This window comes from Cavia porcellus, unplaced genomic scaffold (genome assembly GCF_034190915.1).
Source record: "Cavia porcellus strain 051 isolate PalLab524CR breed Dunkin Hartley unplaced genomic scaffold, mCavPor4.1 scaffold_2, whole genome shotgun sequence".
NCBI lineage: Eukaryota > Metazoa > Chordata > Mammalia > Rodentia > Caviidae > Cavia > Cavia porcellus.
In genome coordinates, this window is record NW_026947485.1 from 16,197,674 (window position 1) to 16,220,818 (window position 23,145).

The window sequence follows — 23,145 nt, forward strand, 5'->3', positions numbered from 1 at the left end:
TACGAGGGTTAACAGAGTAGTGCTCAGGAAGCGGAGGATTATAATTTTCCTGTCACAGACTACTAATGATGCCATCTGTTTTCATTTTGTTTTGTTTTATTTTGTCTTTTTGAGATAGGGTTTCACTACAAAGTTCAGGCTGGCCTTGAACTCACTTTGTAGCCAAGGCTGGTCTCAAACTAGCCGCAATCCTGCTGCCTCATCCTCCCAAGTGCTGGGGTTACTGGGGTGTGCTACCACACCTGGCTTGCCATGTGCTTCAAATCACTGGACAATTCAAATAATTCAAGGCTTTTAACTTCAAGGTAATAGAGCCACATCCTTTGTTGGTGGTTAACTTTTATAGACCCATTTCTTTATTAGCCATTTCTTTAAGCTTCTAAGTAGAACTCAATAATTACTGAATAAATAACTTTTTAAGGCCAAATATCATCTTTACAATTTGCAGTTGTAAGTACAACAGCACAAAATCATCAGAACGTTTTCATGCTTTTAGTTATTATTTTGAACTACTTGAAAAGTAAGTTTAACACAATGTAATCAACTACATGCATCTGTAATCACTGTGTGCTCAATAGATACAGTGGGCATTCTCTGTAAATCTGAAAAATGCAATTTTTAAAAAGTGAGTCCTAGCATTATGGTATGCTTTGGCTATTTTACTAGATAAAGGTTCCTGGGACAAAATATTCTAACTATGTCATAAATCCACCTTGCTTTATATGTAGGTTGATTCACTTGGTGTTTTAAAATTTTTTACTATGGCAAAAAAGCATCATATATTCATAAAAGTACATTTTTATTTATTTCACAAAGAAGTCTTTTTTTTATCCCTAGAAATGGTATCTTACTCTCTGAGTTCCTTTAGATGCTCAACAATGTGTACATGAAAAAGGATAACACAGCACAAGATACTGAAGAAATAAATGCTCACCAAAGGCCAGGGCTGGAGAAACAGAAGTATGACACAAACTCATGAAAAGAACTGATTTCAAGGAGCTGTCTGCTCTTACTTCAAAAAGTACAAGGTTTCCAGCATCAGTCATAACATTCACTTAAGAACTCATGGAAAAAAATTAGCTCCCTTACTCATGCAAAGAATCCAATATATTGAGATCAGTGGTTCTCAACCTTGGTTGCATTTTACAGCCACCAAGAGAGCTTTCAGAAAATACTTATGCCCAGGTCCTATCCCAGAACAATTAAATGAGAATTTCAAAGGGATGGGGGAGCACAGAGTGGTAGTTTTGAAAGCTCCCTAGGTGATTCTAATGGGCAATGAGGGTTGAGATTCCCTAATCAAGATCATATGTAGAGAGCCGCAAATCACAGCAAACTGAAAAATGTATTGCTGCATGTTTTGAATAATTGCCTTAGAACTAATGGTCTTTGCATGGATACTAGAATAAGCCTGTCGGTTGTGCCCTCTGCACTTACAGCATAGGCCTGGTGTCTGACATACTCTCTCAATGCTAGCTCCCCTCTTCCTCCACCCACTTGCCATTCTTTCAGGCCTGGGACAGATTTGAGTTATGTAGGTTATAACTATTTGCTTATCTCTTGCTAATTCACTGCTTTAGGGAACTGCTAAAAATATCTCTGTGAAAATATTATTGCAATAACAATTAAAAAGGCATGTTCACACTTCAAGAGCTATAATTTGGTAGTTACAACACAGAGGCAAAAATCTATCTGGAAATAATTAATGGTTACAAATGTACCTACCAACTACTTTACACGTGCTTACAGTTTAACTAGAGCTTGGGTTAGGAAACAGATGCATCCCTAAGATTAATTTTACTGACTTAAATTTTCAATCCTCAGATAATTCATCCATTAGCAGATGAGTTTTTTGTACCAGGGCCCCTCAAATCTCAGTACTACTAACAATTCTCGCTGAATACATCTTCATTGTGAGGCTGCCTTAGGCTTTGAAGGATGTTTAGCACCTTTCTCTGGCCGCCTCCCCCCACCCCCCATCCCTGTTGTGACAACTAAAAAATGTCTTTGGTCAAAGTCCTAGGTCAGGGGTGGGGGGAGTAGGGAGTAGGAGTGAGAGGATTAGGGGGAGTGGGGGACGGGGGGGGGGGGGGGGGGCAGGGGAAGACATGCCTTTGCAGAACTACTATTTTCCATGCCAGAACCACTAGTCTAACCCACTAAGAAGTACAAAGCAAGGAGACAACAGGATATTGTGAAACCATAAAAGATTCCTGAAAAGACATGCTGCAGGCCCAAATCCAGCTAATTAGCATCCTTTATTTATTGCAGGGTTGACACCTGGCCTTTGGCACTTCACCAGAGTCTCTAAGTGGACATATGTTAACACTATGAGGTTTAGCACTTTTACTGCTTAGCTGAGCATAATTAGGTGAAAGATCCGCTAACACGGCTAGCAAATACCTAAACAAAGACATCTTTTTCTCTTTATGAAATTCAACTTTATAAAGATGCAAATGCTTATGTTTCAAATATGACTCTGATAAGAAAGAAGTAAAACATCCTCTGTTGGAGCATTTTAGCCCCTGATCCGAAAGTGATGATAAATTCCCAAACAACAAGAAATTGGTGAAACTCCCAACTCTTCCCAGTGAAATCAATACAATCATCACTGTCATATTACATAGGAAAGAAACCTAGGGCTGCAGAAACTCTGACTATTGCAAGGCCAAGATACAAGAGGAACTTCAAAAAGAAGATGCATTGAAAGATTAAATATGTCCTTCTGAAGTTTATAAGCCCTGGGTTTTTCTTGGGTCTTTGCTTTAGAAATAGTAACATGTAATTGCTAATGAGGAGAAATTAAGTTTTCATGTAAAATCACACTGTTTTATTTTCATCATCTGAAAAATGATAAGTTTGGACTATAATCTGAGCTATAAAACACTAAAATACCCGCTCTTTTCTGTCCCACCAATGGCAGACATGGTAAATCAGTCATGAAGCCTAGATTCTTATTGCCATCTGCATGCCCAGCAGTCATCACCAATGAACCACAGTGTTCTAAGAAGGTGAAATCAATTTGCCACTCTATATGTCATATTAACTGACAAGAACAGAGGTGAAATTGCAAACATAGAAAATCGACCTGGAGAAAATAAAATATATTTGTGCCAGACATTATTAGTTGCTTATCAAATATGTGCCATCCCCAGCTGAACCTGGGAACTGCCCTTTGGAGGGACGGAAGCACAGATGCTACCACTCTTGCAGCCATGTTGTACTCTGAGGTGTACTTGATGGTGGAAGCAGTGTGCTACTCTTCCAGAAAGATAAGAGCGGCTATCCCTGTTCATCCCATGAAACTTTGACTCCGAATTTCCTGCTTCTAGAGCTTACACATGTTAAGAATTAATTTCTACCACACCTAAGGTTCTATTATTTACTTCACTAAAAACACCCAAATTTAAACTTAAGACTTAACATATACGGTAACGATTATTCTTGTCTTATTGCCTCTCTCACTCAGATGAAACAAGGAGGAACACTAACTGAATGCTTACGTGTTTTGCACATACCTGTCAACAACAGGCATTTTACATGTGTTTCTTATTTAACCATAACAGACATGAGAAGTATTATTTCCCCATTTGTTAAGATGAAGAAACTGAGGCTCAGAGAAATTAAATAGTAAGTGCAAGATCACAGAGCCAACAGAGCCTGCTCTAGTTGTTTGGAGCCAATCTGTGGTCTATTTCTAGTATCATGAATGAAAGCAAAAAGCATTACTTATTAAATCAAAATCACTGGACAAGATCACTGTGCTCATAACATAGAAAGCAGGAGAAGCTTAAAATTTAGAAATTTAACAAAATTCAGAAATTTAAAAAGGAAATATGTTCAATGGGTTAAATAAGCTATAGATGGCAAGGTCGTATCAGAAGATGAGACTGACAGATGAGCTCCACCAATTTCATAAAGCAGTGATGCCATTAACAGGGAACACTATTGTTTCGTTACTCCCTCCTCTCCTCCTGCCATTCACCTTTAACTGTCCTGCTGTGTGCCAGACACTCTGCTTAGCATGCAGCAGGCCGCAGACAGCACGGCACTCAGAGATCCTCTATAAAAACAGGATTTGTATTCCTCCTCCAGCATAAAGACATACAGACAATCTAGGTTAATTAAAAAAAAAACTGAAAAATACTGTGTCCAGCTTCTCAAAATCCAACAAAGCCCTGTCAGACTTACTGATGAGTTTTACTCATTGTTTACAGATATGGATAATGCTTTGGGTAAGAATGCCCCACTAATCTCAGTGTACTGGGTGCTCAGTATACTGGATGCTACCCTAAAAGAGTCAGGATTATCTAAATGGCAGTCTGCATTTCTGAAGGGCATTCTTCCTAGGAACATCAGTGTACTAAGGAGATCACAGTAAAGTGATGCCTATAGTAACGTCCTTCTTATCCATCTTCCTCTCTGATTTAGGGGTGAAGACAGCTTAGTTAATGTTACAAACTTATATGCACTGTATTTAAGTATCTAAGAATACGAGGCTAGATTCAAAGCAGACTAGACCAAATCTCAAGAATCTAGATACCACATACAAAATACTAGACTTTAACCCCACAGAAAACCAGAAAATAATAAATAAAACAAAACTCAAGTCGTAGGTGATGCTGTGATGGGTAAAACAATCAAGTATCTTTGGTTATTAATGGTATCTAATGCTTAGGAATAGACTGGGGTCAGGAGTTGAAGATGAAGGAGGAGACATTTGCCACAGCGGGAGTTTCTAACCACAACAGGGCAGTGAGGTGACTGTGAACAGTGGCTAGAGACCATTAGTAGTTAGAAAATCACAGGTACGTGTGACTTGTAGGCATTTCACTACATGAGGCAAAAAGTACAAAGATTTGCAAAACATCTTAACCGATTTTACTTTCCAGTGCCCAGGACTTGATAGCTCAGTAGAGAATACCACGTCACTCTGAGACAGTGGAAGTGTCTTGGTCTATACCTGGGGCATGGTAACCTCAGCTCCCAATTCACTTTATTCTATTCTAATTTAACCTGGAACATCTTGTTCTTATAAAATCAAGCAGGTATGAAGAGTGTCATGGAAACTGGGAAATTAGCAGTGAGGCTATGAATCAATGTTTCTTGTACCCACCAATCGGTAAAGCTCAGTAATGCTGATGTCCTCTGGATCCACCATTGCATACTCTTTCCTAGGCACCAGGTCCAGTCCCAGTTGTCTAGAAAACAAATTGTAAAAGTGTGAGAAAAGTCACCTCTGTGAAATACATGTAACATAACTGCTTTTACACCTTGATAGGGACCCCTTACTTAACTAGCTCTAACACGTGTAACTTGTTGATATACAGTTAGGGTAGAAAAGTTACTAGGCTGAACACAGAGCATACTTCAAAAAGCAAAAGATGCCAAAGGTAAGTAAATGGTGGGGGGAGAGGGGCTGGCACTGGCTGGAATGAATGCGCCTGCCAGGGGTCCATGGTACTATTCGGTGGGAGCTTTCAGCACCTACAAACTATTACCAGAGTAGCCCCTACCCTAGAGAAGGGAGGAAATAAATCTGAAAATAATTTAGTTCTGGAAACTGGAGTTGAGAGAGGAAAATCTGTCTTTGGGATTTGACCTGGCTCTAAAACAGCCTGCCCAATGTAAATCTCAGGCGACTTACGCGAGAGATCCTCATTCATGCCAAGTTCTAGGGTCAGACATTAAGAGAAGCCTAGTAAAAGCAGAAATCAGAAATTGGAGCAGAACAGTTCTAGGTCTGCAGTAGAAAAAATAGCTTAATCTGCTCTGAGAAGTACTGTTGGTTGACATGTAGCTTTCCATGCCAAGAATTATCCCAAGGTTATACCCAACTTCACAGGGACCAAGCATAGCAATTGATTTAGGGCAGAGAAACTGATTTACTGAGGACAGGGGAGTGTGACTGTAAGCCTGTTCTAGGCAGTTTCCCTCTGGGGAACTTAATGACACTCTTCTTTAGGAGACCAACTATTCGACACTGATACCAATGGCATAAAACTCTTCATCTCCTTAACTATGCACAGGCATTCCCAGTGGCTTCACTATGCTTTTCTAATGTTTTGTAAACCAAAGCCAAAATGCCTTTGGTCTACCAGAGACTCCTGTTACCTCATTCCAGGGCTCATGCTCAGTCCCCTGAGGATAACTTAGTCCATATTCCTTCCTTCTGGTCATCACTCCAGCACAGAAGCCTTCTTATACTATACTTCCAATTATAGATCCAAGGATTCTTACTTCAGTATTTAAAAAAAAAATCCTAAATTTTATGCCCTTCTCAAAATCTCATTAAAGTTTTTACAAGTAAAATTTATTCATTCAGCATCGACTTCAAGTCAAGCCACCCTGACAGATATTTGTTTTTAAAATGAGAAGACTGTCATTTCCTTGAGAGCATGCATTATTTTTCAGTTACTAAAACACTTTTATCTTTCTAAATTATGTTACTATTTGAGAAATTCAAAGATGTCACACATCCATTCCTCTAGTTCAACTTTCAAATCACATCAAGCACAGTGATTTGTTTGCAAAATATTCATGTCCTCCCCAGCTATGCCTCCCCACGGATGCTGGTCGGATCTGTTCACACTGCTGTTCCCTCCTATGAGAGAAGCATTGTACCGAACAGTAAAGCATCATTTAATGGCAGTGCCACATTGTTGATGAAAGATTATCTAGCAAAGGAAAGAGACCATATAGCCACACCAGGACCACAGAGTTTGGCTCCCCAAAGCTCCTTCTATTCAAATCTGGCCCACTCATGTTCTGCCCTAGAAAGGCAAGGCAGAGGGCACAAGTCATCTTCCCTTCCCAGTGTTCACTGGACTGGCCCACAGGTAGTCACCTGCCCTCAGTATACTTCAACCATGCGCTAGACTGAAATTTATGAGAGGCTGGAATAAGGAGTAATAGCTATTAGCTGCCAATGAGATTCCTCCTTTGTGAACTTGATCTTGGAAATTCACAAGGCGTTAGTTATGTGGCATGAAAAATAAGATATGTGAAGAGCAGTTGACATCACTGCAGAATGATGAAGGATAAACTCCAGCACCAGCAGGTCTGGAACAGATGTGGGCTCCAGTACCTTCCCGGACTTTCAGGCAAGGGAATGGGTACTATACAAGTTTCTTTCTTGTCTAAAGCTTGACTTAACTTCTATTGGCTTCCTATAATCCCAGCTGTATGGAAAGACTCTCATTTGTTTCTGTTTGGCTTTGTCAATTCCTAGGTATAATTTTAGGATTAACCAGACCCTGTTAGAGGTTTCTTCACTCACAGAGCCACACTTTACCTAGAATATGGAGAAATGAGAAAAGACAGGGAGAAACAAGACTGAAGAAGATCACACAGGATATGGAAAGTCAGGAGTTAGTCAAGGAGAAAAGGTCAAATTTTATGTCAATTCAGTCACTAAACCATTTTCTGATATCAAAAAAAAAAAAAAGATGAATGGATTCTCCCTCCCATATAATCTTAAAGGACATTTATGGGAGACAGAAACAGGCACCATTACTTTCATGATCCTGAGGACACCAGTGAGAACACTGCTTTTTACAGATCTCATTGGGGAACAAGATGTGATCTCCTCCTCCACAAAGCTTCCTGCATCCAGTTTGATACACATGTTGATATTGAATTGAACACATTCTTAATTTATGTCCATCCTACATTGATCTGTATGCAAATATAGTTGCAGGAAACCTGATGTCATTTAGCCATACAACTAACCGAAGACCTACAAGCTAGAGCTCATGCAAGTCATAATTACTGATTTTCCTTCTTTCCTTGCACCATCAACTTCCTTCGCTAAATGGAAGAACATCATTTTCTTGCCTGCTCTGTATTTCCACGTTAATTTTGGAAGTTAACCTCACCCAACTTCATTACTATTTACAAACTCATTTGTTTTTAAATGAGGACCATAGTAATGACCAGAGGCCAATTAGAGTTCAGTGCAGACTCTTAAGTTTTTTCAAAATAATATAGAAATACATGGGATTCAACAGGGCTGACTCCCAGCAGCCTGTACAGCCTCCATTCCCGGCACAAATGTGATGCACACAGCAGCCTCGGTGCTGGCACCGAATGCTCCAGGTGGCACTATGTTTTGAATCACTTCACGCTGGAGTTAAGGACACTCCATGATCTTCTAGTGCAGCTCACTCCCTTGCCAGATGAAGACTGAAAGTTAAGAGCACTCCAAGAATGTGCTTCTGGTCTTTAAAAAAGTAGAACTCCCAGTCCAGTGTCTTGTCCCCCTCTATGCTTATACTTGCTGTATTTCTCAAAGGGATGATACCCCCAGAGAAAATAAATGGTGCTATGCTATCACTGTTTGTAAAAACAAGAATAGTACATCATATTCAACAAGATAATGGAAGTACTTAGGGGACAGACGGAGGTTTAAAATACCTGTAGTATTTGATATCCTAGCAGGAATCAAACTGGCATCTGATAAAGTGATTTCAAATGGTCAGGAGAAGAAATATTCTACTTTGAAAGGAGTTTTTCACCAATTAATAATAGGCAAAGTTACGCATGGTTCCCTCCCTGCTATAGTCTCCACTGTGGTCTGCTTTTCTTTTCTTTCTTTCTCTCTCTCTCTCTTTTTTTTTTTTTTTTTTTTTTTTTGCTGCCCTAGGATTCTATGAAAGTCCAAATAGCAAATGGTGGCTTGGGAGGAAGAAAGAAAGGGAGGATAAGCAATTATTTCACTGGCTTACATTTATATTTTAATCAACACTAGGATCTGATTGTTGGCTGAAGTTAGCCGATTCTAAATTTTCATTCTTTCATTAATACTTGTGCTTAATATCAGTTTTGGTCAGGGTTTCCAATAGTTAGATTTACTACTTAACTGCTTGATTTTTACTTTAAATAAATTTTCACATTTCTATTTAAAACTAAATATTTTTTTAAAAAAAGAGTAAATCTTGGTCAGATACAGCGATTCTTAATCTTCCAAGCAGCTTCTCCAAGTGGCTCACATGCATGCATAGAATTAACTGTGGCGATGACAAGAGGCCCCAGGGGTGCACTTGTCATCAGACTTTTACTCCAAGCTGCTAACATCACTGTCTCTCTCTGGATTACATGGTGACCTATCCCCCAGAATGGATGACGTATACATTATAAGTGAATAAACATGCCAGACCTAGACTACTGGAGAACAGGACCCATTTTAGCCAGGAGTTGTAGCTAACAAACCCTTCTGAACATTTCCCTTTTTATGAGCACACAATCATGCCACACAGTGGGCACCAGACAGCAATAGTACCTCAGTGCCACACCAGAGGCTACAGGGTGTGGCTCTTGGCTCTATCAATGACTGGGAAAACAGGAAAACCATGATTTCTCCCATGGACATTACCATGTACAGGCTCTCACCCAACTCCCTTCTCTTGTGTTCGCCCCCAGAGAGCACCTGTAATGGATAGTACTCACTCGTTGCCCCAGTCTAGGCGAGCAGTAATGTGGCGCTTGACATCCTTCATCCGGTCATGGGTGAGATGGCCAACCAGCACCTGTCGCCGCAGATCCAGGATCTCATTCATGATATGCCACAGCCGATGGAAGAGATCACCTTCATTCCTCTGAGAAACACACAAACGTGGAGATCTGGCATCAGTCCGCATAAGGGGTTGTAGGGTAACCAGAGAGGAAGGCGAAGGGGCAGCTCTAGCGGGCTGTGTTGCTGTGGACAGATTCTCTGCCCAGAATGAAGTCTTCCTTACTGTCCTCAAATACATTTGCTGCTCTGCCTACTTACGTCCAAGTTTCACAACGCTGCTCTCTTCTCCAAGAAGCTGACATCACTTCTCCCACTCCCCAACACAGACAGCGCACCCTTATTTCTCACTGCACCTCCACACTTGGGCTCGGCCCCATCCCCGCCCTCTGTGAACACTGCCTCTCTTTCCAGCTCGTGTGCTCCTTTCTTGTGCTTCATGCACACTCCACCCTCTTTCAGGGCTCAGCCTGCCTTTCACTTCCGTCAGCCAACCTTGCCTAAGAAACCTTCCCCCGTTCCTTCCTGCCTTCTCTGTTATGGCTGCACAGAAACAGAGCCAATAAAACAGAAAATCCTGTTGTCCAACTATTTCTTGCATACTGGTCCTCATGCTTTCTTAGACTTCCCAGCAGAAGTTGGTTACACAGAGGACTCAGACTCTTATAGATTGATTTTTTCACTGCCATTATCAGCTCAATTTAGACCTTAAAAGTAAGAAAAGGTACACTTCTTACTTTTTAGTAATCATATAGATTCACAATATTCTCCCATGAAATTCATTGAGCTCCATGGCTGAGTGGAAAAAAGGTAAGTTAAACTCTTGGCTTTAAACTTTGATCTTGCCACTTCAGTTTCATGGACTTGGAGAATGAGTTTTGTCCTCTGTGCAACAGTGCAGTAGTATCCTACTGCAAGGTTGTGGTGGTGGTGGAGATTAACTGTCAACTTGGTCGGCTTCGAAGCTGCCTAGGGGACTGACTAGTCAAGCCCACTTCTAGTGTCCAGGTAGACCTCGATAAGGTCCCTTGTCCCTTTTTCTTCTGTCACCGTTACCCTGCTCTGCTTTCCAGTTGGCATGAACCAATCAGCTTTATTCTATCATGCTTTTATACCATAGTATTTCTGCGCTGGTGCCCACCAGTAACAGATTGAAATCTCTGAACCTTGGAGGTGAATTAAACCACTTTTCTTTTAAGCTGGAGCTATCAGTGTACTGTATCCCAGTAGTAGAAAAGCTGACCAATAGAGTTTTTTAGTTTGTTGATAACATATGTGAAGATCCCACTTAGCTTGATGAAAAGAGCACATCTTAGAGTCAAATGACTTTGCTTTGACTTGAATTCCAATTTTTTCATTTACTGGCTACAAACCTTTAGCAATATGGGTGCTACAAAGTTAAACATATTAGTAATATGATTAACTTCTTTGTGCTTGTTTTCTTGTCTGTAAAACAGGTACTACAATATCTAATTCATAGGGTTTTGAGGATTAATAAATTAATATATGAAGACTCTGAAAGCAATGCCTGGTCCAGAAAAACTATCATGCAAGTATTAGTGGTTCCTAGTGCTTATCACAGTTTGGGCTTAGTATATTCAATAAGAATATACTAATATACTAAGAATCTTTCTTCAGAAAGATTTTTTTTAACCAAAACAGAGGGATCTATCTCTTACCCTGAAGACATTAAGGTAAACCTTATACAATTATTTATCCCTCATCTTTTTTAGGAGAAGTCATATTTTTACTTTTTATAAAAATTATTGCTATAGACTTACAGGCACAGTGCTATGAAAATATCAAGGATATGATCCATCTACAGCTCTCTATGGTTATAAAGTACAAGAAATATCAGGTCTTTTGTGAGGAGTAAAGATACTCAGTTGTAAAACAGTTTCTCCTTTTACAGCAAAGTGACTTGTTCTCTGCTTCATCAATACTTAGTGTCTTGAGGGGTTTTCACATGCCATCTAGGTCAGACAAATTTGCCAGAGGAACAAGAAGCATCCTCCAGAATGCCATCCCCAATCCTCTGAGGTATAAATAATCTTGCTCACCTCTCAACACCTAAAGCACTTTATTGAGCATGTCTATTACTTCCTGCTCATTCCACATGTTATGCACTCCCGTACAAGCCATTACAAGGGCACTGTAACATAACGCTCCTGTAATTAATCACTCAGTGTATGCATCTTCCATGTAACTCTAACCTCCCAACCACAGCGGCTGTGCCTGCCTTTTTGGCCCCTGCAGATGGAGAACAAATGAATGAAAACTTTCTTTATCTGTGTTACTTCTCAAAACCCCGAGAGGCTGGTACTGTATAGGTTGTACAGAAGACCCTGTAAGAAAATCAGTGGTAAGGAGAAATCCACTGAGTCAAATTATTACATACAAAAATCACAGATAGAACTCAAATCTCACGCAGCAAAGGAGAGAGCCAGCCCCCACGTGAACAGACTGTGGCAGTGAGAAGGTCATGTGCCTCTCTTAGGGAAGCACTCTACAGTGGACCAGCAGTGTGGCATTGATTTTTTAAACAACAGCCCTAGGATTTCAATTTAAGAGAATGCTAAGAAGAAAGTCAGAACCTTTATAAAAATAAAAACAAACAGGCCAGCTTCCTCTTTATGGAAGAAAACCGAGAGGTGAAGGGTCACTGTCATATTACAGGCCTTCCATCAAACTTGCCCTGCTATTGTATACAAAAGTATACACCTATTGGACATCTGGTCATAAAATTATGGCTCACAAAAATTGGATCTGAAAAACTGATAGCTTTAAAAGCCATGAAATATTGACCGCTAACCAGAAATATACAAAAATTTTTGACTTAGTATTGAATGAAAAGGTAGGTACAATATTAACACTTGAAATAAGACAATATCTAGAAATTCCTGTAATATATCAGAGATGCAGCTACTAATTGTATTTTCATACTATAGACAAGAGTAAGTTTTTATTTGCCTTAAAATGAATAAGCACTGGTTTAGGCAGTAGACCTAGATTTAGATTGAGGTTTTAGTATTCTGCATGGGACTCTGGATAAATCATTTTTTGTAAGATTCAAGAATAAAAACTACCTGGCAGAGCCTCAGGGAACAGATGTAAAACAGCACAGGACCTTCATCAAAGTAGTTGGGAAAAGATGACTGTTATGTTTCTCCTGAGTCTTTTGTGATAATATTACTGATATTTTATTAAGTGGGTTTTTTTTTAAAGGGCATGATTTAGGCTCTCTCCAAAGTCATTTAAAAGAAAACTCGCATTTCTCAAGCAATTACTAGATACTTTTATACAAAGCACCTGACCCATATAATCTCACATACATTGTCTTCATCAAGCATCTTTCAGTGAAGAAAGTAGCTGCTTTAAAACTATTAGAAGAGAACATGGATAATACTCCAAATATATTCAAGCATGATGAATCTGAACTAAACATGTGGCACAAAGTATTTGTGGCAGGAAAGGAGAAGTCAAAATGTCCAATATCACATGTTGACTTCATTCCCAATGTTAAGACTCTAATATCTTTGGGTTCAATTTTACATTTGCTGCTCATATAACTGCTCTCTAGTAGCCAGGGAAACTGAGAGTATACTTGGGCTTTCTCCATTACTCAGGACAGTGGAAAAGAGGTTACTTTTAGAGTTCATAGCATGTTCAAACAAGTCTGTCCCAAAAAGAGATATTTGTCAACCCCACAAGCAGGTAAAAATAGCTACACAAGACAGAGTGAAAAAAGGAATTTAACTTTATTCTCCACTAATCACTACATGGAAGGAAAGTTTCAGGTCCTTTTACTCAACTAATGGACAATACTTACACCATTGTTTTTATAATTCTCTTATATTTGAGTGTTTCACATGCAATGGTTCAAATATTTTACATACTTTCTACTGTCTGTGGTAGTGTCTTGCACAATGTTACTTTAAGTGAAATAATACTCAGATTTTATATGCTTTACAACATAATCTTAAAAATATTTAAAGGGGAGGTCTGCTTTGTTATGGCAGTGTCCATCACCAGAATCTTGGGGTCAGCTGTCTTGACTTTGTGTTTGCAAAGACTTCACTCAGAAAACTCATTTGAGACCTAAGACTGTCTTGTGGATTTGTTTCATGAGTCCTAAAGCCACCAACTCCCAGGAAGGTATGGCCAGGTAAGCATTTCCAATGGCAACATTTTAAAATTATCTTTCCCTACTGCATGTTAGAAATACCCTCTTGCAAGTTAGAAATAAACGAATATAAACCATCTTTCTGTGCTAATAAACCTCAATAATTTGGATTTTCTTTTTGATGGGTGTTTCAGATCATTTTGTCAGGATAAATACACCTTTATATTCTGAATAGATCCTTTCCAGTGATTAAGCTGTTTCAAAAATTTCTTTGACAACGAAAGAAGAAAATCACATTTATCTTCCTTACAATATCATCACCCCCAGACTTCTGCATAAACATTGATTCTGAGAAAAGACATAATTTGCTTCTGAACCCCAGCTCAGCCACTTTCTAATAACACGGGCTTCTTGAGGTTTTGTTTCTCAAGGTTTCAATTTCCCATGGCCAACTGAGGCTTGAAAATATGAAATGGAAAATTCAAAAACTAAATAATTTGTAAGTTTTAAATAATTTTCATTATCCCATGTTATTATAATCAAGTTCAACTTTTTAATTAATTATTGTTATTCTCTCACTGTGCCTAATTTATAAGTTAAACTTTGCCATGGGTATGTCTATGTAGGGTTCTATACTATCCATCATTTGAGGCTCCACAGAGTTCTAGACTCATGTCCTTAACAGTAAGGTGGGACCACTGTACTTGGTCTATTCCAAGAACTTCACTTTCTCACTCTTCTCATCTGAAACCTGGAGATGACCATAGTGAGTATTACCGTGAATGGTTATAAGGATTACATGAAATATTGTATGTAGAGTACTTCCCACAGGATTTGCCTGATAATAAGTGCACGTACCATTTAATCTCAACTGTTACTTGACTGGGGTCACTATATTTACCAATGAGCTAAACCCCTAATGTTCACAGCTGAATGTACCATTAGGAGGTGGAGTCCAGTTGGAGGAGGTCACTGGGCTCATGTCTTTGGGAGAATGCATCTTTCACTGGTGCTCTTACCCAGTGCTCTGCTTCTCAGCTGCCATGACCTGAGTGGCTTTGCTCTACCATACCCTTATGCCATGATTATTTCTGTTTAAGAGCCAGTTGCCATAGACTGAAACCACTGAAACTATGTGCCAAATTAAACTGTTCACCCTTTAAGTTTTGAGTGTGAGGTATTTAGTCCCAGCAAGAGAAAAAATGACCAATACAGTGCTGAATAGTATAATTAGTCATAAGCACATAAATAAGCATATTTATGTACAAAATACCCATAGTTTTTAAGAGCTATTCTTTTCTTCAATAGATTTAGAATATTCTTACTGATTCTCATTAAACAGTTGTCATTTACAGGATGCTTAAATTATAGTTACACAGTTAAAATATGATAAATTACAACTAAGTTGTATTAAATATGTTTATGTATTTAAAAGTTAAAAATTTTCATGAAGCCCGACACTAGATCTATATAAATAATCCATTCATGCATGTTGTATTGAAAAATAATGTATAAAATTAATACTCAGGGGATACCAAGATTATAGCAAGACTAAATTTCACTAACATTTATATCCCTGACTCCCTAAGGAGTATTAGTAAATCAGAGCAGGTGCTCAAATTCTTGTTGATGCTTTTATTCACATTCAAATATTTAAGATAATTCTCTTCTCAGAGAACCACACCACTGAAAACTACCTACCACATAGAGTTGCTTCCACATGGTCCCCCAGTCCCTTAACGTAGATGTCATTTCTGTGATAACAGAGTCTTCAGTAGGAATAACCATTTCAAATTGTCTGTGAAATTAAAAGGGAAAAAACATATATGCAAACATAATACAAAATGATTTTGTTTTTTTAACACTCTAAAGATAAAATAGGAAAGAGAGCAGTCTGGCTATTTTGGTTCCTGCAAACAATCACCAGGATTTGATTTTGAGCTTGTAGGAAAACTGTCATGTGCATGACTGTGGTGTAGTGCCTAAGGGATCAGCCACTTTATGCAGATCTAGTCTGCACAGTGCAGGGGAAAAGGAACAGTGTAAGTGTTCTGATCTGGTGACATTTGGACACTAGATAGCAACTCTTTTAAAAATTTTCAAACTCAAAAGCCTGTATCTGTAACACCAAGTAACTAGGTGACATGAACTCTGAGGTAACATTTGCTTTCAAGTGCTATGACCACGGAACTTAAGTAAAAGACAAACTGCTGAGCTACCAGGATGCAACGGCTGTGAACAACCTAACTCAGTGTTATAAATAACTAGACACTGTGACATGGAACATTCACTTGGGCTCATTAACCTTTCATTCATTATATTTGTGAGAAGGGCCATGAAAAATCATCAGTATTATTAGTAATGATATCATTCAGCGTATTATTTTAAAGGCTTAAGACATAACAGATATTTAAATATTTACTCCAAACTATTTCAGTGATAAGGGTAATACAATCTTTCTATTGCTACTCTAAAAGTAAGAAATTATACTTGGAAATTATTCCTACCAATGTTTAGTAGGGAATTGAAAAGAAACTCAGATAAGGAAAAAAAAGTGGAAGTTTTAATTTGCCTTTTATACCCTGCCTTTGACATATATAATGATCTCCTCTCTTCTTCATCTTTAGTTTTTTTCTTTTAATCCTTTTTGAGTTTTACATCAGTTAATGTCGTTAAATGACTAACAGTGCCACTCCATCTCTATAGAATGCTCCCAGTTATATTTATGGGTGCTTTGCCTTAATTTCAATAATTTTTTTTCAAGGACAACGTCTAATATGCAAAAGATAACAGCCTATTGGAGACTGAATTAGGTTGTCTCACTGATCAAGGGAAAATTACTTCTTAGCATGAGGCTAATAACTGCTTCCTATTTCCTTTTTGATGTTATGTCAAAGCATGCATAACTGTCTTCTGTATAATCTTCTTACAGAACCAAAATCTGTTCCCTTACTAGTACAGCTCTATCTCATTTACATTTCTGCTAAGATACCTGCCCTAAGAATATTTTTATTTCTTGAGCTTAAACACTGCTAAAACTGTAAAATGAGAATTCAGAACTTGAAATAAAAGTAAACATAACATATGAACTGTTAAGAGGTACAGGACCTTTTATTGAATCTGCATATGACATTTTCCAAAGATAGTACATTTACTTCACTTTTGAAGCAGCTGTTGCACTTTAAATGATGAATGCTTGGAGATAGAGATTCTAAACTGATCCTATCCCATCTCATGGGGGGAACAAGGAATTTCCAGGAAAACCCGACATCCTAGTCAACATTTTGATAGTGATATATATTATCTCAGCAAGAATTGAACAATATAGCTATGGCCTCACTGTTCACAACATGTAATTTAATTTAAGGATCCCCATCAGTCCTGTTTGCTGTGAACATCCAAGAAAAAATAATTGGATCTGTAAGGAAGTTGACTTAGGGATTATTCAAACAAACTGTAAGTTTTTAAGCACAAAATTGTCATTTTTTAGGCAAGGCAGCTATTTCCTATTAATCACACAAAAACTAAAACCAGAGCTCAAACAGTCTGTCTTAAATAGTTGCCCCAGTCAGTTACTCTGAGTCGTACTTTGCAGCAACTTTAAAGTGGAGAGTCATTGGGTATCCACTTAAGATAAGACTGGTAATATCAAAATCCAAAGATTTCCTCTCTGGGAAAACAAGTATCTGGCAATACACAGCCTCAAATGTTTTTAGGCCCAAATTTTTATTCCAATAACAGTCCTGGAAATGTGGGCCGGAATCAACTCCAGAAATTCTGTTTTAGAAAGTAAAGTTTGACCTAGAGTTCTTCTGCTGTAAAATGCTCATCTATGCCTGGTGTGAGGCAAAGAACCCATAAGCAAATCTTGAATTTACACAACCCAATTTGGAGACATTTTTGCTACAATTAAACTTTTGGGGGGCTTATGGAAAGGAACCAGATATAAGTTTTTTTTAAAAAAAAAAAAGGAAAAGAAATGACAAAGGAAAAAAGAAGGCACTTATTTTAAAATATGTTCCATTTCAACTGACTTTCAAGGGTAGAGTTCAACCAACAACATCATTTTTAGAGCAGAGCCTTCTCTCTTTCTCTTTCTCAGAAAGTATGATGGGGTTGGGCTGCCCAAAGCTCAACAGGCTTGAGGGAGGTTAAGGATGGTCATGGGTAAAGACAACAAGGAAGATGGGGCTAGAAGTGCTTGCTCACAATTTAAGGAATGAGGCAGAATCTGGAGTGTTCATACAGACAATCCCAGAGCAGAAAGGTCAGAACAAAGAGTCAGCATTGGCTAAAATGATTTCTGAATTGTTCTCTAGTTCTAGAGAGCAGATGAACAGAGACAAAACTAGCCTGGGACACTTCCAGAAGGACCAGTACACTGCTGTACTTCTAGTGACTTACAGCTTTTATACTACAAAGAAGTTACTGGTACCAGTGGTGAATACTATTACTAGAATTATACTTTTAAACTATTTCAAAAATTATACTACTACTAATAATATTAAAGTAGCTAACATACAAAGTGTGATCAAAAACTGTGGTGAATGTTTAATTTTTTAAAAAATTACAGTGACAAACACACTGCCATTAATTCTCAAAATACTCCAAATGGGCTTTGAATATATTTTTCTAGCCACTTTCTGAGCCATTTCTAGAAGTCTTCTTTTGTGTGTCGTTTAGTTGCACTATCCTGGCTGCTTCAATGTACTGAATTGATTCAAATGTTTATTTTTCATGGGAGCTTTGGGGAACAAATGAGAAGTCACATGGGAAAGCCAGGAATAAGGTGGATGAGGGCACACAGCAGTATTTTTATAAGCCTGCCTGTCCACTGGATGTCACTCAGCAGCAGCTTCAATTCCACCTCGTAAAGACCCTCACAAAAGAAGAATGAAGATTATATGATAATCCAGAAAAGACTTCATTACATTGGCAAATGTCTGTGTCCAAAGCTTACAATGAATGGTCTGTTCATATTAACTACTGAAATAGGCAAGCTCTACTCTTCTGTCCAGCAATATCTTATTTAAATGATGTTATCCTGAGAGCTGCTTCCAATTATTTAGAAATAGATGGGGGGTTAAGTGTGTAAGTAATCTAAGTGATCAGTTGGCTCAATCTAACAAGGTGATTTTCTAAAGAACAGTGGCTTTATAAACTGGTCACCCAAGGATATTGCATCATGATGGTCATTTGGAAAATACCACACATGGCTTCTTATAATTAGCGGGGAACTGAGGAAATTCCTGGGTTTTGAGGCAGTATGATTCACCATTTTACGGGCCTCACTGCCATGCTTCCCTAAACAGCAGGAAACCAAAAGAAACCAACTCTTCCTGCTTAAGATTCAGCTAGTTCCATGATTTGTGGACACTGAGACACCTCAGTGCCCCTGGGGACTGCCATTGTCCAGCACACACAGATGGGTTCTTTAATTCTCTCTCCCCCAAATGTTTTAGCATCTTTTCATCAACAGCACAGACAATGGTAGGATCTTGCACAGTTCATTTTTCAAAACAGTTACTAAGTCTCTCACATTCCAAAATAGGTGATGGTTCCATGAAAATCCTCCAATATTAATAAAACTTATTTCTTACCCTTTATTCTTTACACAGGCATTCTTCAAGTGAACGTAGCTGGAAGGAAATATACCCTAAAAGAGAAAAGATGAAGGTGATGGAGCTGTGCTGTGAGGCAGGGTGGGCTCAGCAGTGCTATGGGCAAAGCACAGTCACAGCCAGGACAGCACGGAGCGGGGTGATGAAGAGCACACCCACATCCTCTGGCGAAAGCTCCTGTGCCTCACATCTACTCTCTTCTTTTTCTACTACTGACTCCTTTACAAAATTAGAGATTCCCTAAAATACACATAAATGAAAAAATTGAGTCTCATACCATAAATATATTCTTTGTGGAACAAAACCCAAAAATCCAAGAAATTCTATGTAAAAACCACCTAAATGAGAAATTTTAAATACTGCATAGTTTTAAAAGGCAGATTTTTTTTGGATTTTGTTTACTTTAATTATTCTTTTCCTTCTTCCCCAAACACTCATGATTCTATTTAAAAATATATACTTAAAAATCCAATGAATTTGGAGACAATAGCTGTATTGTACGTGTCACAGAAGATCTTTGATGACAACACACAGAAGCAATTAATCACTGTGCTGCCATTCTGATGGAATGAAAATTAAACAAAAGAAGCCATGCTCCTCTAAAGCTTTGTACTGCGGGAAAATAATAGGGCAAGAAAATTGCTCCTTTGTTCTAAATGGGAAATTGAAAGAAACAGCAACAACAAAATGAGCATCAATTTTATTGTCTATTAAATGACAATATCCTCTGATGAATTTCTGATGTATAATCAAATGACAAACTCAATTAAATATTTATGAAAACAAATGTCATTCACACATGTTATTGCTATTGTGTATCCAAGTAAAAAGTAAAATTTAGTGAGATAAATTCTACATATTCAATAGTAGTAAACATACATACAGATTTTTCCATAAAAATCGTTTTTTGTAAAATTTTAAATTTACTTCAATGTGTTGAAAGTAACAAAATTATAATTAATGAGGAAAGAACTTGAGGCTTGTTAAAGGATGGGTGTAGTAACAGAGAAATTATAATAAACACTCCCGATGAATATTTAAATATTGAAGTTATTATGTCATGCAGATGCCCAAAAAAAGTTTAAATGAGGGCTAACATTAAAATTTGCATATACTTTTGTCCTTTACACTCTCCTTTAGGTTAATCTAAAATAATGAAATGAAGTAAACACCGTGAATGTTCCAGCAAAACTATACTTATGAAAAGAGACAAGAAAAAAAGTTGCTATCTTACAACATATCTTCATGATAAATGATTCCTCATCTATAATTTTAATGATAATATTAAACTCAAAATGAATATAACGTAAAAAAAGTTAGAGACTGAGGGGAGTATGGATGGAAACTGGGGGCAATTAAGAGTAGAAAAAGATACTAGGAAGGATTAGTGTCAAAATCACACGCTATTCAGGCCAAAGATAAAACAAAAATCATACTACTTTCTCCTATAAATCCTGAAGGTTTATATAAATATATAAAGGATAATGAGTCTTAGTATCTATTAGAATGGTAGGAGAGATGGGTATTTTTCTAATATGGATTTCTCAGTTTCAGTTGCCCAAATGCAAAAGGACTCAACATGCCATTAAAATAAACTTGTTTCTCCAGATCAGCATTTTATAAATGATGCTATAAAAACGTTAAGATTAAATATTTCTATTCAATATTTTTTTCAAATATATATATATTTCCCCTGCCTGAATTTTAATTCAGCTCTCAGAGAAACTAATACTTCAAAAAGATTTTGTTTATATATAATGAGCTTATTAAGGTTTTCTCAGTACAATTTTTAAGAGCCATACAAGATTATCATTTGAGTAGCACATTTTAACTGAATTCCAAGTTCAAAGGAATTTCCAAAATTATGAATATCTGTATGCATTTCAATTAACAGTATCAACTTTAATTTCAATTGTATAGTAAGGTAATTTTAAAATTTAACTTTTTGTAAGATAGCAGGCTTTACCTTGATATTTGGGTTTTTTAAGGCAAATCCTCTGTACCAGCCTGTGGAAAAATAATCACTGTTACATTTTTATAAAACATAATGTTTTAAAGATAACAAATTAACATATCTTTTGCCAATGTAATTTTATCATACATGTAAATATTCTACGCATACACATAGTAGTTGTTACACTAAGGCTAGATAAAAGCTCAAGTTATTACTTGATTTTACTATTACACTGTTTGCAAAACTTTATCAGAAATTTACATTTAAAAATCAGACAAAATAGAAGGTTTTAGAATCAGAGTGCAAACTCTGGCTCTGGTATTTACTTCTGCGCAAGTTACATGACCTCTCTGAGCGTCACTTCCTCCCATTTTATTAGCTCATATTATTTTTAAAGGAAATTCAAGAATTCACACAATATTTACTACATTTCTAAAATCTGCTCACCTAACTAAAAAAGCACAGAATCTACCATCAAATAATAGTGCTAGGCCAGCAGTTATTCAATGCATCTGCACATCGCCACACCCAGCATCTTAAGTTAGGATCAGTACCACAGGAAGAGCAAAGCCCGGTCTCCTGACCCCCAGAACTAACTGGCACACCTTCATCAGCCTCATCAGCACCACGTCTCAGCAGCCAAGTGCCCCGTAATTTGTATTCTGTACAATGTCTACTACTTCAGCTAGGTTTTATGATTCTATTAAGGAGGAACAAGTCTCTTTATAATTTAAAACAAATACATGGTATTAATTATATATGACTAATATATAGCTCAATTTAATTGTAATATTCTCAGATTACATTTTCTTTCAAGTGTAGACACTACTTGGCTTAGTGGCAAGGAATTATTTTGCTATGCAATAAATGTTCTAACTGAATTTTTGGCTAATTAAACTTTTAAGAATAAATATTTGAAGTTTGTACTTAAACATTTTTATTCCTCATAAAACATTTTCTTAAAAGGATATACAATACAGTGTTATAAAATATTTCCCCTTAATAGTTTTAAAGTAAGTGTGAAGAAAGGAGAATGAATGGAAAATCAGAATCTCTATATCTCAGGGTTTATTACACTCTGACAAGGACAGATCCAAGAAATATGTTCACTTGTAAATCATTATTCTAGCAGAAACCACAACTTTTTGGAAACTATAGAAATGTCCTAGAGAGGTTCTATCTAAATTACACCACAGAGAAAAGTTTTTAGATTCCGCAACACTTCCTATTAGATATGGGGCACATTGGGGCATGTACCAATTCAAAATCAATTTTATGTTCACCTGTACACATAGTAGAAATAAACAAAATGCATCTGCTAATGACATAGGAAACCTTATTATATTTTTAGTGGACTCAAATGCAGTGGGCAGAATAAACATCCAAATAGCACCACCATTTAGTGTCAGGCTCTAGTTAATGTAGTAATTCTGTTGGGGGATCACAATTTAATCTATGATGAAACTTGATGAGATACGATGTTATCGTATTATAAATTCCTAGTGAGAAAAGCCGTCCAGCAGAAAAATGAGTACTTCTGGATATATGAATGGCACTGTAAAATACAGTCATTCTGTTAAGAATTTTTTAGAAAAGTAGTAATTTCATCTTTTTAAAAAAATAGAACTTAAAAGATATTCAAGGCATAGAAACATTTGAGAATATATTAAGTAACATTAAAAGAATTACCTAGTATATGAATTAACAATAATCATTCACAATCATATAAAATATTCTACTAACATTTCAAATGCACTGAATAATTTTATCCCAAAATAAAGAGAAAAACAAAAAGATCAGAGTACATAGGACCAGGGCAGGAGCCCTTTAGGAAGCATCAGGTCATCCAGCCAGACTTTAGTTTCTTCCCATCCAGGGAGGAGCCAAGAGGAGTCTGCAGGACTCTTGAGATTTTGAGAAAAGCCCTCTAGAGAGG

The 23,145-nt window shown here is 37.4% G+C and overlaps 1 protein-coding gene across 7 annotated transcripts in view; it reads right to left on the reverse strand.

Annotated features, from left to right (window-relative positions):
• Positions 1–23,145, reverse strand: part of Dock4 (dedicator of cytokinesis 4) — a 418,252-nt gene that overhangs the window by 203,767 nt on the left and 191,340 nt on the right. For all 7 annotated transcript variants that reach the window (XM_063238782.1, XM_013152428.3, XM_063238800.1 and 4 more), the window contains exons 3-7: positions 21,222–21,262; positions 19,235–19,290; positions 15,336–15,432; positions 9,448–9,596; positions 5,117–5,201 (exon numbers count right to left, since the gene is read on the reverse strand). In XM_063238782.1, coding sequence (XP_063094852.1) covers positions 5,117–5,201; positions 9,448–9,596; positions 15,336–15,432; positions 19,235–19,290; positions 21,222–21,262 — 428 coding nt within the window. The remainder of the gene's footprint in view (positions 1–5,116; positions 5,202–9,447; positions 9,597–15,335; positions 15,433–19,234; positions 19,291–21,221; positions 21,263–23,145) is intronic.